This window comes from Ischnura elegans, chromosome 12 (assembly GCF_921293095.1).
Source record: "Ischnura elegans chromosome 12, ioIscEleg1.1, whole genome shotgun sequence".
In the NCBI taxonomy this organism is placed as follows: domain Eukaryota; kingdom Metazoa; phylum Arthropoda; class Insecta; order Odonata; family Coenagrionidae; genus Ischnura; species Ischnura elegans.
This window is the reverse complement of record NC_060257.1, coordinates 19,609,719-19,623,042: the sequence shown is the minus strand read 5'-3', so window position 1 is coordinate 19,623,042 and position 13,324 is coordinate 19,609,719. Positions and strand designations below refer to the sequence as shown.

Sequence of the window (13,324 nt, the reverse complement as noted above, 5' to 3'; positions counted from 1 at the left end):
TTCCATTAAAATTGGACTAAGGCAGTGTTGAATTGCCAACATGGTAAAGAATGCAATTTCATCATGCAAATTATTAATGGGGGTATAAAACGCAAATTTAACTTTATAAAATATAGCCTTAAAAATTAGGGGGTGGGGGCTATTTTTGGAGGAATATGGTACTTTGTTTATTCATTAGTACATCTTCTGTTCTGGTATATCAAAATCATCCATGCTTTGACTCAGTAACTGGTACATATTAATTTATAATAACCAAACCTTTTAATTGGCATAATGGAACCAGTAGCCCATTCATCAGAATTCTTTATAATTGATGCAAAGTGTAATGTGCAATCAGCTATTTAAAAGAATGGCCTGTTTTATTTTTAAGGATGTGCATTGTTGTACTTTACTGCTTGGCTTAGGGTGGAATTTGATTTCATATTTTTCTTGACAGGGAGTCACTACTTCCACTGTGGTCACTCGACCAGGTGGTCTGCCAATGGTCACCATGGTAGCATCAACTGGTGGCACACCTGTGGCTGTGAAAGCTGCAAAATCTCCTGTTAAATTAGGAGCAAAGGCTAATGTTCCTGTGGCACCAGCTCCTGCTCCAACCACTGTTGTGTCAAGCCAGCAAGTTGTTATCGGACAGCCTACTGCAGGAACCACCACAAGTCAAGTGGTTTTGTCTGGTGGACAGGTATTTGAGCTGAAATTTTTCGTCATTTTAGTCTATTTTAACTGAAAAAATTGCCGTACAATGTGTGAATTTCGAATATTCCATGTCTTATTGATTTCATTGTACAGTGAGTCCTCGTTCTACGTCACCCCGTTTAACGTCATTTCGCGATAACGTCACGAAAATTTTGAGACCGTCATTCGTTTATCGCACCTACACTTCGCGATAACGTCAAATCTTTTAAATTTTGCGCGAAAAAAAAGGCGAAGCAGCAGGCGTTGCAGGTTGTTCGTTTTGTGAGCGGTAATACAGTCAGTCTCAGCAAAGTGTAAAACGGAGTGTTTATTCTTAATTGCGATTACGGTTTTCGCAAAAATTTCTGCAAAATGAATTCTTGCGTAAGTGCGCAAGGTTTTACTTGACATAATGGTTTTCAGGAACCTAAAAAGTGATTTCAGGCATTTTTCCGTGTAGAACTCGGAGTTTTTGTCGTCACTTTTTTTGCCGAGTTCACAATAATTTTGGTTCCTGTAACTGCGACGATGTTTCAGTCATGATGATGCCCAGGCGACGCTCGCCCGGGCGACCACCACGGCGAAGCAGAAAAGCAAATGCTGGAAGATACAAAAATGGAGAAGGATTTACGTCACTGCTGCTATTGTCATCGATGAAGACAGGAACTCTTATTTATGCGATAGTTTGGCATTCCCGCAGTAAAAAAATGCCCCAGATATGATACGCTTACATTTTTTTCGTGTAGGAATTGTGAGGTCTAGGAGCCGATATTCACTTTTTACATTGTTTCTTATGGGATATTATGCTTCGATTAACGTCATTTCGTTTATCGTCACATTTTTCAGGAACGGTAAGTGACGTTAAAGGAGGACTCACTGTACTCTTCAAAATGTTTTTAAAGCCCTTTCCTGATTACCCATGTGCTATCCATTGAGTATCATGTTATGGCAAAAAAAATTCAATAATTGCTCGGATGTTTCTTATGTCCAAAAGTATTATGTAGGTTGAAATCCAACCAACCTTCATTGTAAGGAATCCTTGAAATTCTTGGTCCATTGAATAAGTTAAGTATTTGATGAATGTAGCGGTCATTTCATGCAAGATAATTGAATTTTTCCTGGAAAATATTGTCTTAAAATCATGTTTGTTTTCTAGGGTTGGAATGAAGTACTACTGTATTTACTGAAATAGTACTGTATTTATCTGAATATAGTCCCCCTATTTAAAAAAAATGCCCATGGTAAAAGTAAGAGGTGATACTATTCAAATACATTTTTTAAATTTTTCCCGAAACTGAAGCCTCAAAATTAGGAGGGAGGGATTATATTCAGAGGGGGGCTACATGTCGGAGAAATATGGTATTTTATTTCTTTTATATCCCTGAGAATAATGCTTTCCATAGCCACCTTATGCTTTTAGAATATTCGCTCGGGGTTGTCTGAAGGCTTTATCTGTAATGTGAACGCGGAACCCTTTGTTCAACACCCGAATGCTATACCCATTAAGTTACCAAATTTTCAGCCTGAGGGGAACTATGACTTCATGAAATTTCATTTGCTAATAGGTCTTAAGTGGTCCAACGCAATTACTGCAAACTGCTGGGGGACAGATAGTTGTGAGCAGTGCAGCCCTGGCGCAACAGCTTGCCTCTGGGAAAGCGCAGCTTGCGACCATTGGAGGTCAGCAGGTTATCATCAGGAGTGCTCCCCCAGGAACAGCTGTTCCAACATCTCCCAACTCTTCAGCTGTTGTTCGTCAAGGTGTTCTAGTCAAAACTGTTGCTGCACCTTCTGCTGGAAGTGGGAACCCTCCTGGAGCCGCCCCATTGACAAAACAGCCTGCCGAAGCCCCTCCAGCACCACCAGCTGTGAGTAACATTACCATGAGAAACGTTGATTCTTAATTAAAAATTAAATCTGTTAAATTTCCTACCAAATTCTTCTGAACCCTGTGGATGTATTGTATATTCATTTTATTGCCTTGGTACTTTTCCAAATTTTTGCTGCATTATCAAATCTTCAGGTACAAATGTGGTGCCGATGCCTTTAGCGACAAACCTAGTCATAAAGTTAAAATAAATGCTGATATTGCAGGGTCAGCAAGTCTTGAAAATGGACAGCAGGTTGCATGCGTGAACTTCGGTGGGAATGAAGCCTATTGCTTAGAGGGAAGCTTGAGAATATGTATGAATATAGATGTACTTTTTTTTTTTTTTTTTTTTTCCATGCAAAAATTTCTGCTTTGTTCACGCTCTTTGCATTTGTAGGTACTTCATCTGAGTACATTGGTATGACAATTGTTGGTGTGATAAAAATTTATTGCTTCATTAGTGTGCCGAATCTCTGACTTGTGGCATTGAACCGTTCATTTGCATGAAGTTGGCCCATGTCTTAGTGTTAAAGAGGAAATAGGTGGAGGAGGACCAACTTTTGAGGATCATCTTCCTGCCATTCGTCATGTGCAGTTAACAATTCTGGTAATTTTACCAATCAAGGTTCATGCCGTTCTGCTGAATTGGGAGAATTAGGAGAAGTGAGTGAAGGGGAAGGCATATTTGGCCTTGGAGGGGAGGCAAAGCACTAGGGGCTGAAGCAAGTGGATGTACAGACTGTCTGGGTGATCCAGAGAGAGGGGCGGCCCCTGAGTGAGAGGGGCAACAGTCAATTAGACTGGGGCAAGAAAGGGGGAAAGCTAGGGACCCCAAAGATAGGTTTATATAGGGGTGGTATCTCGTGATTGTGAGGAAGGACAGGAAACAGGGAAGCATCTGACAGCCAATTTACGAGAGTGCGTCAGGATTGGAATCTTACCGTATATCTCCGAATATAGTCCCCCCCCGAATATAGTCCCCCCCCCCCCAATTTTGAGACCTCAGTTTTGGGAAAAATTTTAAAATTTAAAGGAAGGCAATTTTTCTGTGGTTAGCAAGTTAAGATTCTAGATTCGATAAAAACTATTATTTTCTGTGAAGATGAAGAACAAATCTGTTCACATATTTTCCATCACAACAAAATAACTATACCTAAAACATGTTGTGATCCATTGCATGTATCAGTAATTTATAGTTCCTTAACCAGATGTAATGAAGAAATGAGAATTTTTTTTAAGTATCCAAGGCTATTGTATTTTTTAAACCTTCACAAATTATTAATATTTTTGATTTCCAAATGACTACAGACAATGTCAATATATAAGCTTTAACTTAAAGCCCATAAACAGTATTGCATTTGGCCCTGAAACTTCCTTAGATCCAGTGTAACACACCCATCAAGTCATCACAAATCCAAGTGACCTGAAGAATTTAGGAAATCTAAATAAAATTGTGTTAAATAAATTATAAATATTATAAAAATATTGCTATCAAATGCCTGCTAAGCAAAACAATTAAACTACAGGACTTACAAATATCAAAGTAATAAAATTAAGAAATAAACTTTTTCCAACAAACATTAAAACTGAAAAAAAATTATATCAATTTTCAATGCCTCGTCGCGAATCATTGCATAAGTTACACAAAGAGCTTCTGCTCTGCATTTGCGCACAAATTCGACGATATTTTCCTCTAATTCTTTGAATCTGCCGCATCGAGACCCCCGAAATGACTTCCGCGATGTATTAGCGCTTTGCTAGCGCTGTAAATACTATGATTTACGGCGTATTCTGCAACGGCTATTTTTAAATTGGCATCGAAACTCCGTCTTTGAAGGCCTCTAATCTGCGGTAGGATTGATCCTCATCTTTCTACTTGATCCATCACCTCACTGTTGAACGTAAAATTATTTTTAATAAAGAAAATATCGCGGAAATAATTGCGAAACGTTATGCGACGTAATTTATCGATCCTATTTACCCTGACGAATTGAAGATATTCCTCAATAAATTGATTACACTTTCGATGCTGAGTCGCTGTATTTCGATCAAATGCAGTAATGCCGGCGCTTCTGGTTTAAAGTCGTCGATTATTGCGCCTTTTCAGAAACAAATGCATCACCTATTGCACATTCTTGTTCTGTGAAGGCGGTAAAGGCAGTGGTTGTAAACACGAACCGCACGGACGTATAGTAGCTACGGACGCAATGAAATGCTAAATCGTCACGAAAGGTTCACTTTATCTGTTTATTTTTCGCAATTATTTAAATGGTGTAGTTATTAAATGAGCGACGGGTACATATACTATTGATTCAATTCTAGTGTTCGATTAATGTTATGATAGTGTGTGTTTAGTTTTCATTTTAATTATTTACTGTTTTGCGTCATTAAGTGATCAGTGTCGATTGAATTATTCTAACAATACTTTTCCAAGAAAAATTAGCGGCTACCCGATGGATTCCGTGAAAACGCATATTCGATATGCTATTTGAATCGGAATAATCGTATCTGTACAACATTTGTGGTAAAAATTGTCTTAATTTCCGGTAAAACGTGGCAGTATTTACTAATATCTCCGATTATAATCCTCATAAATATACTCAAATAGAAAGACTACGAGAACATTAGCCATTATGCCGTTATTTATTACTTTATGGTCACCTTTAGTATGCTAAATTGGATTACACTCGATTATAGTCCCCCCCCCTTACTTTTCCGCGGCCATTTTTGGAAAAAAAGGGGGGACTATATTCGGAGATATACGGTATTTGGCTGGATGATTTTCATCCTTCCACCCATTCTTTTCATTCATTCTCCATATGAACTAAGCTGAATGAGCAAAGAAAAATATCCCAAGACAGGGTAGCTGAGGAATGGAAATTTCTACTCATGAGATTTTTGATTTTAGGAGAATGCCTTAATGTGAAATATGAAGTTTAAGTTCATATCCTTGGCCAGACTGTTAAAAATCACTTTAAAATAATTGCCTCCAACCTCTGAAAATGCACCACCGCCGAGGATGACTTTGAATTAACTGATAAAAACAAAAGTCAGGTCTGAAGTTTGACTTCGAATTACTTGTTTAGTGGTATTTTAAATCATCCTTACTATCTATCATGTATTTTCTCATACCGTATTTTTTGCCAGGGACTGCCCACCACTTAAAATTAGGCGATATTTTTAAATAAGAGGGTTGGAATTATCAAGGTTTTACTGTATTTATGTTAATTTAAAAATCAGAGGCAATGAAAGTTATAGGAATGAAAGGTATTGGAATTTTCATCGAGGCCATGAGCTATCCTAACACTACATTGGGAGGACTACAAGGTATAAGTTGTCACTATTTTATTTATTTTTTTTCCTTTTTTATAGGTTGTATCAACAGCAGATAAGTCTCCCGTGGGCAAAGTGCCCACTCCTCCGTCTTCACCAAAGAGTCCAGTCAAAATTGTGCAAGCTCCCGCACCTACCACTCCAACTACTACAACCTCTACAGTTACAACACCAACAGTCGCAGCACCTCCAGGCACTGTTTATCAGCCTGCAACGGCCCAGGTAAATTTGGCATTCTAGGTGTCCCCAGACCTGGGAAAACCTGGAAAGTGGAATTAATTTTTATCTTCTAGGAAATTTTCATTGATTATTCATGAATTTTTGGTGTCATTGGCAAGAATCACACATTCAGGGCTACTTTCAGGAAATGTCCTTATTTAGCTAATGAAATATGCTTTGGGTATGCGGGGCAAACTTCTACTTTTCTGTATTATGTTATCTATCTTAGACTTAAAAACTTCAAATTGCAAAAAAAGGTGCTGTTCTGCTGTGTTGTGTTCGATATACGTATGTTAGTCAGAAGTGGTGATAGGTAATTGATGTGATTAATTAATTGTTGATTTGAATAGATTAAGTAAACAAAGAGAAAACTTACGCTGTGCGATTAACTGAGCTATCAATGCAACTAAACATTTCACAATCCACAATATTCATTAGTTGGTAATTATTTATGTTTTTTACACCTACTATTTTGTTACGGGTGTTTCTAGAAAAATTCCAAATCCCTTTAAAAACTGGGTAGTAATCACATTGACTTCTACAGACCCTATAGTATAGTTGGAATTCAAATCCACTTTGAGGTATACTAGATGTACTTAAATTTCCCAATTTGCCGGAAGTGACGTCATGTTATTCAATTTAGGGTAAACTTCGCAGCCAAACCAATACAAAGTGCAGCTGAAGGCTTAAATGGAACTGTGCCAGCCTTCCTAAAGAAGCATGGATTTACTCTTTTTTCCCCTTACCTCCCTCAGAAGCGTAAATTAGGGGTTTTCACTAAATTTAATTGGAATTTGGCCATTATCTAGAAACTTTTAAGCATCTAACCTTTAAACTTGCAATGATATTTGAATTTAGTGTTTAAAATCCCTGTCATTGTGATTCTCTCTCTATAACTTTCTTATAGTCTTCAACTTCCCCATTATCATTTAAAAGACCATATTAATGTTATTGGAATTAGTTTGTGGGTATTAATACCATCAATAACATAGGTAACCCAAGTGGCTGTGCTTCTGAAACATGCTTCACAGGTTAAAATGTTCTCATTATTTTTATATTTAACTATTTATTTGAGTTAAGAAAATTTCAAAGATAACATTGACTCAGCAAGATTTTTTTCTCCTTTTTCTAATTAGGTGGTGCAAACTCCTCAAGGCCCCAGGATTGTTCTTCAAGGGCTTGCAAGAACAGATCTTTCTCAACAGCAAATGGCTCAGCTGCAGATGCAAGTGAAGCAGCAGTTATTTAAAGGTAACGTATACTCTTTTTATTCATTTGCAGCATAGCTGATTAATTCAATATGAAATTTAAATCATTCCTACCATAAAAAATCATCATCGTATACCTATTTTCTTCTCAGCCCATGGCAACAAACCTGGACAGCCTGTTGGTCCAACGAAGATCTTCTTGGCAATGCAACCTCCTCCAGGCGGAGCAGCCCCATCAACTCCTGCGCCAACACCACCAGCCGGAGAGGTTGCTGTGGCCTCAGCACCTCCAGGATCAAAGGTACTCCTTCAGCAGGTGAGCTGGTTCTTTGCCAAAATCACCATTTAACTAGAGATGTGCGAATAGTATCCGCGAATACTCGAATACCTCGAATATTAGAAAGTATTCGATATTCGAGGTTTCGAATAGTTATGCGAAAAGTACCGCCTCGAATACCTCGAATACTTTGAATTTCGCGTCATACACTGTCGCACGCACGTCGTTGGTAGTTTACTCGGAAAAATGTAGAGAACTCTAGTTATTTAGTGCTCGCAGCGCCGCTTTACTCAAGTTGACGAATTACATCAAATTCGTGGATTTTAGCGGTGAAAAGAGTTCGACGAGGGGAACCGAAAATGGTCGGGTGAAAAAATGCGAAAATCCCCGATTCCCCCCACCAGGAGAACCTCAGTACCGTGGGATAGCAACCTCAGGGCATTTCCCACGGTCCGCTATCCCCCTCCATTCAGCACTCGCCTCACCCACTCTGACGCTTTCCTCTTCTCCAAAATCAAACAAAAGGTCCCAGCTCGCGCAGGGATCGCATTACGGAGACCCCTGCTTCGAAAAAAATATCAAGTTACGAGAACAATAAAAACGTGTTTCACGCCCTCCCCCCTTTTCTTACCCACTGACCTTTTTCTGGCTACCTGCTTCGAAGTTCCCCAATTCTGGATGTCAACTGCTGTGTGAGTACCGTGGGATACTTACATTAGCGCATTTCCCAAGATCCGGTATCCCTCTCCATTCAGCACTAGCCCCCCCCCCCCCCCCCTCTGAGGCTTTCCTCTTCTTCGAAATAAAAAAAGGTCACAGCTCGCGCAGGGATCATATTACGAAGACCTTAGCTTCGAAAAAATACCAAGTTACACGAGAACAATAGAAACGTGTTTCGGGCCCTCCCTTTTCTCCCCCACTGACCTTTTTTTTTCCTACCAGCTTAGAAGTTCCCCATTTCTGTGGAGGTCAACCGCTGCATGAGTCATCTATTAGCACAAAAGGTGTCTAAGAATGACTTTCGTCAATTGATGTTACACCTTTATTGAATTGAAATATTAGTAATGTGCGCGTAATTTCAAAAAGAATAAGACCAAACACGATCTATTTCTGAGTTTGTTTAAGCATTTTACGCAAAGAAATAAATGTCAAAATACGACGGAGACTTAGCATTCTGGCGAAACTCGATATGAGCAGCAGAGCTTCTCGGAAGTTGATGCGGTATTTTTTTCCGAAAGCATATATCAAGTTACAATTAATGAGTGGTGCTATAAATCTTTATTGTTACAGTCCCATACAAAGGGATATTTTCTCAGAATATTTGGTTTCTCCCTGATAGCAATTACAATTCATCTTCTTATCTCGTGAGAACTCCCAAAGATGGACTGAAAATAATTGAAGAAAATCCGGTGAAATAGAGCTTGTATTTTGCAAATGCGTCAGATTGCCAGCTAGCACTTGGCAGCAGAAGTGGGGGTAAAGCGATGTTAGTTGAATTAATGATATGCCCAATTGTTTCCATAAAATTAAAATATTCATTAATCAGCTAAATTCCTGTTCGAATCATTTAAAGGAAATCAAAATTACTCCCCAAAATCTTGTGTTGCCTGCTGCATAGGCAACCGAGTCAAACATTCCAGCATTCATCATTTAGTATTCGAGGTATTCGAAATTCGAGGTGTTCGAATATTCGAGCAATGATTTAATATTCGAATTCGATATTCGAATTCGAGAAATCTGCTATTCGACCCATCTCTACATTTAACACATTCCCTCATCATAATCAATCATCAATCTGAAGGTTGATTTGATGCTGCTCTCATCTCAATCCTCCAGTCAGCTTGTTTTTACATGCTTGCGTAACTCTTCTGTTTTACATCCTTCATCACCTGCTTCTTTTATCTCGTCCATGGCTTCCCTTTGTATTTCTTCCCATTCATTTGTCCCTCATCAATTTCTTTCGTCAGACCATTGTGCCTCATGATGATTTCATGATTAAGAAAGGCTTCTCCTACTGTCATTTGTAGGAATAAACCAGTAAAACAATTCCTGCCTCATTTTCGTAGCATATTTTCATTGAATAATTCAAATCATGATACAAATTAAATGCAAGCTGGCTGCGATTAGTGCTTGATTTCATTCATAGCGCACATTTACTACAAGTCCAAAATTGCCTTCCAAGTTTCAAGCTGTGCGAGTGCCCTCTGATGGGTAACTGGTAGACTTCATTTTGTACAGCGTGACCCACCCATGGGTCAAGCCTAGGTTCAACTTCTTGCAATTGCCAAGAGGTTACTAAATGAAGCAGAGAGTTGGAGAAAGTGGATAAACATAAGGCAGCCACCATTCAGGTGCACTGATGCAGAAGAGTACTGCCTGTCCTAGGTACTGCTAACTTCAGAGAAATCCTTTGTCGCCTGGACATCATACAGTAAAATTTCCCTTTTGAGGGTCAGAGGTTAGTTTTGAACCACTGGTGGGTCTTATTGTTTAAGTTAAGTTACAGATGCCTAATTTCTGCTGTTCATAGAAAATACAGGTAAGTGAATTTTTGTTAAGTGAAACCTAAGAGTGCAGTGAAAAAATAGAGACAGAATGTGCAACCATTGATTGAATTTCAATCCTTTTACAAGCTTTTCAAATTCCGTTGTGTCTTCCCCAGCCCCCGGCGTCCGCGGCTCCACGTACGTTCCCTTACTGTCCGATTAGTTCCCATGCCGGCCGTCAAGCGCTAGCAGTGCACTCGTCCGGTCGTTCCGGGCGTATTACATGGGTTGATATGGCTGTGAGGTAACTTGATGGACTATATTTATAAAATTTTGTAAGCCGTGCTTCGCGCATGTACTCACTCTTACGCGCTTCAGTTTTAAAGAATATAATATAGCTTTATTCGTGAAAACTGGTGCAGTAGCTTCCGTAAACGGTCATAAAATAGCCAAAGAAATCGGGTGTTTGAATGCTTATTCCCACGGGGATAAATAATATAGGTGTGTTTTTGTAGATCCCATTTCCGCGAGCCATTTAAGACAAATAGGACGATGGTGTGAAGATAATATACCCACCTGAAAAGGACATCGGTCGAAATTACCTTGCAATGGAAGCAAAACTGCGAAGTGTTAACGGAGAATATCGGCAAGGTGAGTACAATAGCATGGACAGAAGTATTAGGCTGAAAACTTAGTAAATGAAGCGGCAATAAAGAAGCAATGACAATCTCCCTTTACTATTCCTAGGTACTTGAGGAGAAACGAGTGCCGACCTAGCCAAAAAGCTTTCGCGTAACTTTGCCGCTACAGCTTTCACATTGATTATTTGTAACAAGCGTAACTGCTAAATAAGTCCTCTCAACAGTAAAACTTAAGACCGAATATTTACCTCTCGAGTTCCATAGCTCAGGCCAATTAATTTTCTTTTCCAATACCCACCGAAAATCATCTTTTTTTCTACTTTTCATTAATTTTTTTCCTATCTATCTCCTCACGCCTCCCCCATTGTTTCGCCACTGCTGTATTAGCTGCTCCATTCCTTGGATAGATACCAATATGAATTCCTATAAACTGAAAATATTAATCCTTATGATAACTGTAATTGTAGATTCAGCATCTGGAAAGCAACACACGGCATACTTATACTTACAGGCACTTCAAGCAAAGGAATGGTTAAACAATATAAAGGTGTGAACGATCAAAAAAGATATTTCTACTAGGCTAAAATGAATAGCATTTATTTTTTCAAAAACTTTAAGTTTCTCCTTCTGGAGGCATACTCTCGGCCAACCTTGGCATTCTCCACCCGTGCAGCTTGCCTCATCCTTAAATTCAAAAACTGGACAATGATGGCAGCAAGCATCATTTCTCGATGCTCACTGCACGGGAAGGAAAGGTCATTCCTTTCGAGGATATCACTAAGAATAAGTTCGCTGGCATTCCAGCATTTGCCATGTTTTTTAAATCGCACTTGAAGCGGAATTGCACTTGGTTGGACAAAATTGTTGATTTTCCTGATATTGCATTTCGCAACCTTCAAAGCACCTCAGGTTCGTATTTTCCTCGTATTCTAATGGTGATATGGGGTCCCCTGGGATATTGTCCTAGTAGTCTTATTTTTTAATTGGTACCTACGAATTTAAAAAGAGAATGGGCCTTTTAGTTGATGTGCCGAAGCCAAAATATGGTACATCCAGTGATGAAAACTCAGCTAGGGGCTTTTTCAAAATTTCCCGCCTATCGGCTGAAATTACTGGCGAGGGTCAATATTTTTTAATGCTTTCTTTTCATTGTTGCAATATAACATCTTTTTATTATTGCATTATGCAGTATTTTTCACATGATATAACATAGTTAATTAATTTTCAGGAGTAGAGGAATAGTTAATCTTTCACTTCTCAACAATTTTAAGGTCTTTGTCTTGCGGATTTTTGATTTATTCAGTAAAATTTAAAAAGTTCTGTATGGATACAGCGGAAGATTTTGTGAGACATTATGGTTGGTTTTACATGCCACCCACTGTGCACAAAGTGGTGCAGATGACATCGAGTCGGCTCTTCTTCGTATTGGAGAACTGTCGGAGGAGGCCCAGGAATCTCGCAATAAAGACATTAGAATATATCGCGAGCATCACGCGATAAAAATATCTCGACTACAAACTAATGAGGATATTTTCCGGAGACTGATCCTAATATCGGATCCTTCTATTAGCACATTAGGAACTGAACTAAACAAATGCCGGGGCCTTAAAGATCTTCCGCAGGAGGTTCGTGATCTCTTGGACTTGCAAGAGTCTCAAAATTTTTCGAGTGAATGAGAAGAGGAGGATGGGTGGGATTCAGAGGAATCTGATGCTGAACAATTATAATACATAATTGTAAATTTATGAGGAATTAACCATGCTTTTATGAGAATAAAAGAGTCACTTAAATACTATTTTGACACTAATTTAGTAATTACTTTTTAGTCCATACAGAAGAATCTCTCGAAATCTGGAAATCGTACCTCTTTAACGTAAGTCAATGCACCCAAAAACCCTACTTTTAGCCGTTTTTTTATTGACTAATTTGAAAGAATATTAACTCATTCTATACAACTAATTATCATTTATTTTCATATTTTATCATGATTACCGTTTATCTATGCAGTCAGCGTTACAATTAGCCAGTTAATAAGTTAAAGTTCCACGATATCGCATGAAATGATAGTTTTTTCGTAAAAATAACTGCATAAATGAAAATAGCTCGCCAAATAACATGTAGGGAGGAATTTTTCAAGACATCCAACGAAAATCTGATTTTTTCTGACTTTTTCGCGATCCGGACCACTGTGCGACGTTTCCCTCGTTGTCCGTGATAATCTTCTCACGAAGAATATCGGATTCAATAAAGTGTTTTTCACAAACAACTTGCGGATACTTGACGATAAAATTATCACGAGGAATGAACCTCTGCCACTCAGCTCGTAGTCTTTCTTCCCTTGGCACCAAAAAGATATGCACCTTTTCTAAGTTAGAGTCATACCCAGAGGTACATACAACCTGGCACGATACATCTTTTGCCCACCATTTTCCTTTTAAACCGAAATAGAGAGTTTTTCAAACTCCTAAACACTCGATCAACGATATACCATAAGTAAAACTGGCCTCCGTTGCAGGAAAAGACTGTAAAAAACGTGGTTTATCGCAATGAACCACCAAGACGCATTACTTCCCATGCAATCGCAAGGCTGACGTCGGACGAGTGCACAAGTAGCG

The 13,324-nt window shown here is 38.8% G+C and overlaps 1 protein-coding gene across 8 annotated transcripts in view; it reads left to right on the top strand.

Moving 5' to 3' along the window:
- LOC124169491 (nucleosome-remodeling factor subunit NURF301) overlaps positions 1–13,324 on the top strand; it is an 83,702-nt gene that overhangs the window by 52,436 nt on the left and 17,942 nt on the right. For 7 of the 8 annotated variants that reach the window (XM_046548123.1, XM_046548119.1, XM_046548125.1 and 4 more), the window contains 5 exons: positions 437–682; positions 2,241–2,543; positions 5,918–6,100; positions 7,234–7,348; positions 7,458–7,621. In XM_046548123.1, the coding sequence (XP_046404079.1) occupies positions 437–682; positions 2,241–2,543; positions 5,918–6,100; positions 7,234–7,348; positions 7,458–7,621 (1,011 nt within the window). The remainder of the gene's footprint in view (positions 1–436; positions 683–2,240; positions 2,544–5,917; positions 6,101–7,233; positions 7,349–7,457; positions 7,622–13,324) is intronic. The other variant, XM_046548120.1, reaches the window with a different exon arrangement.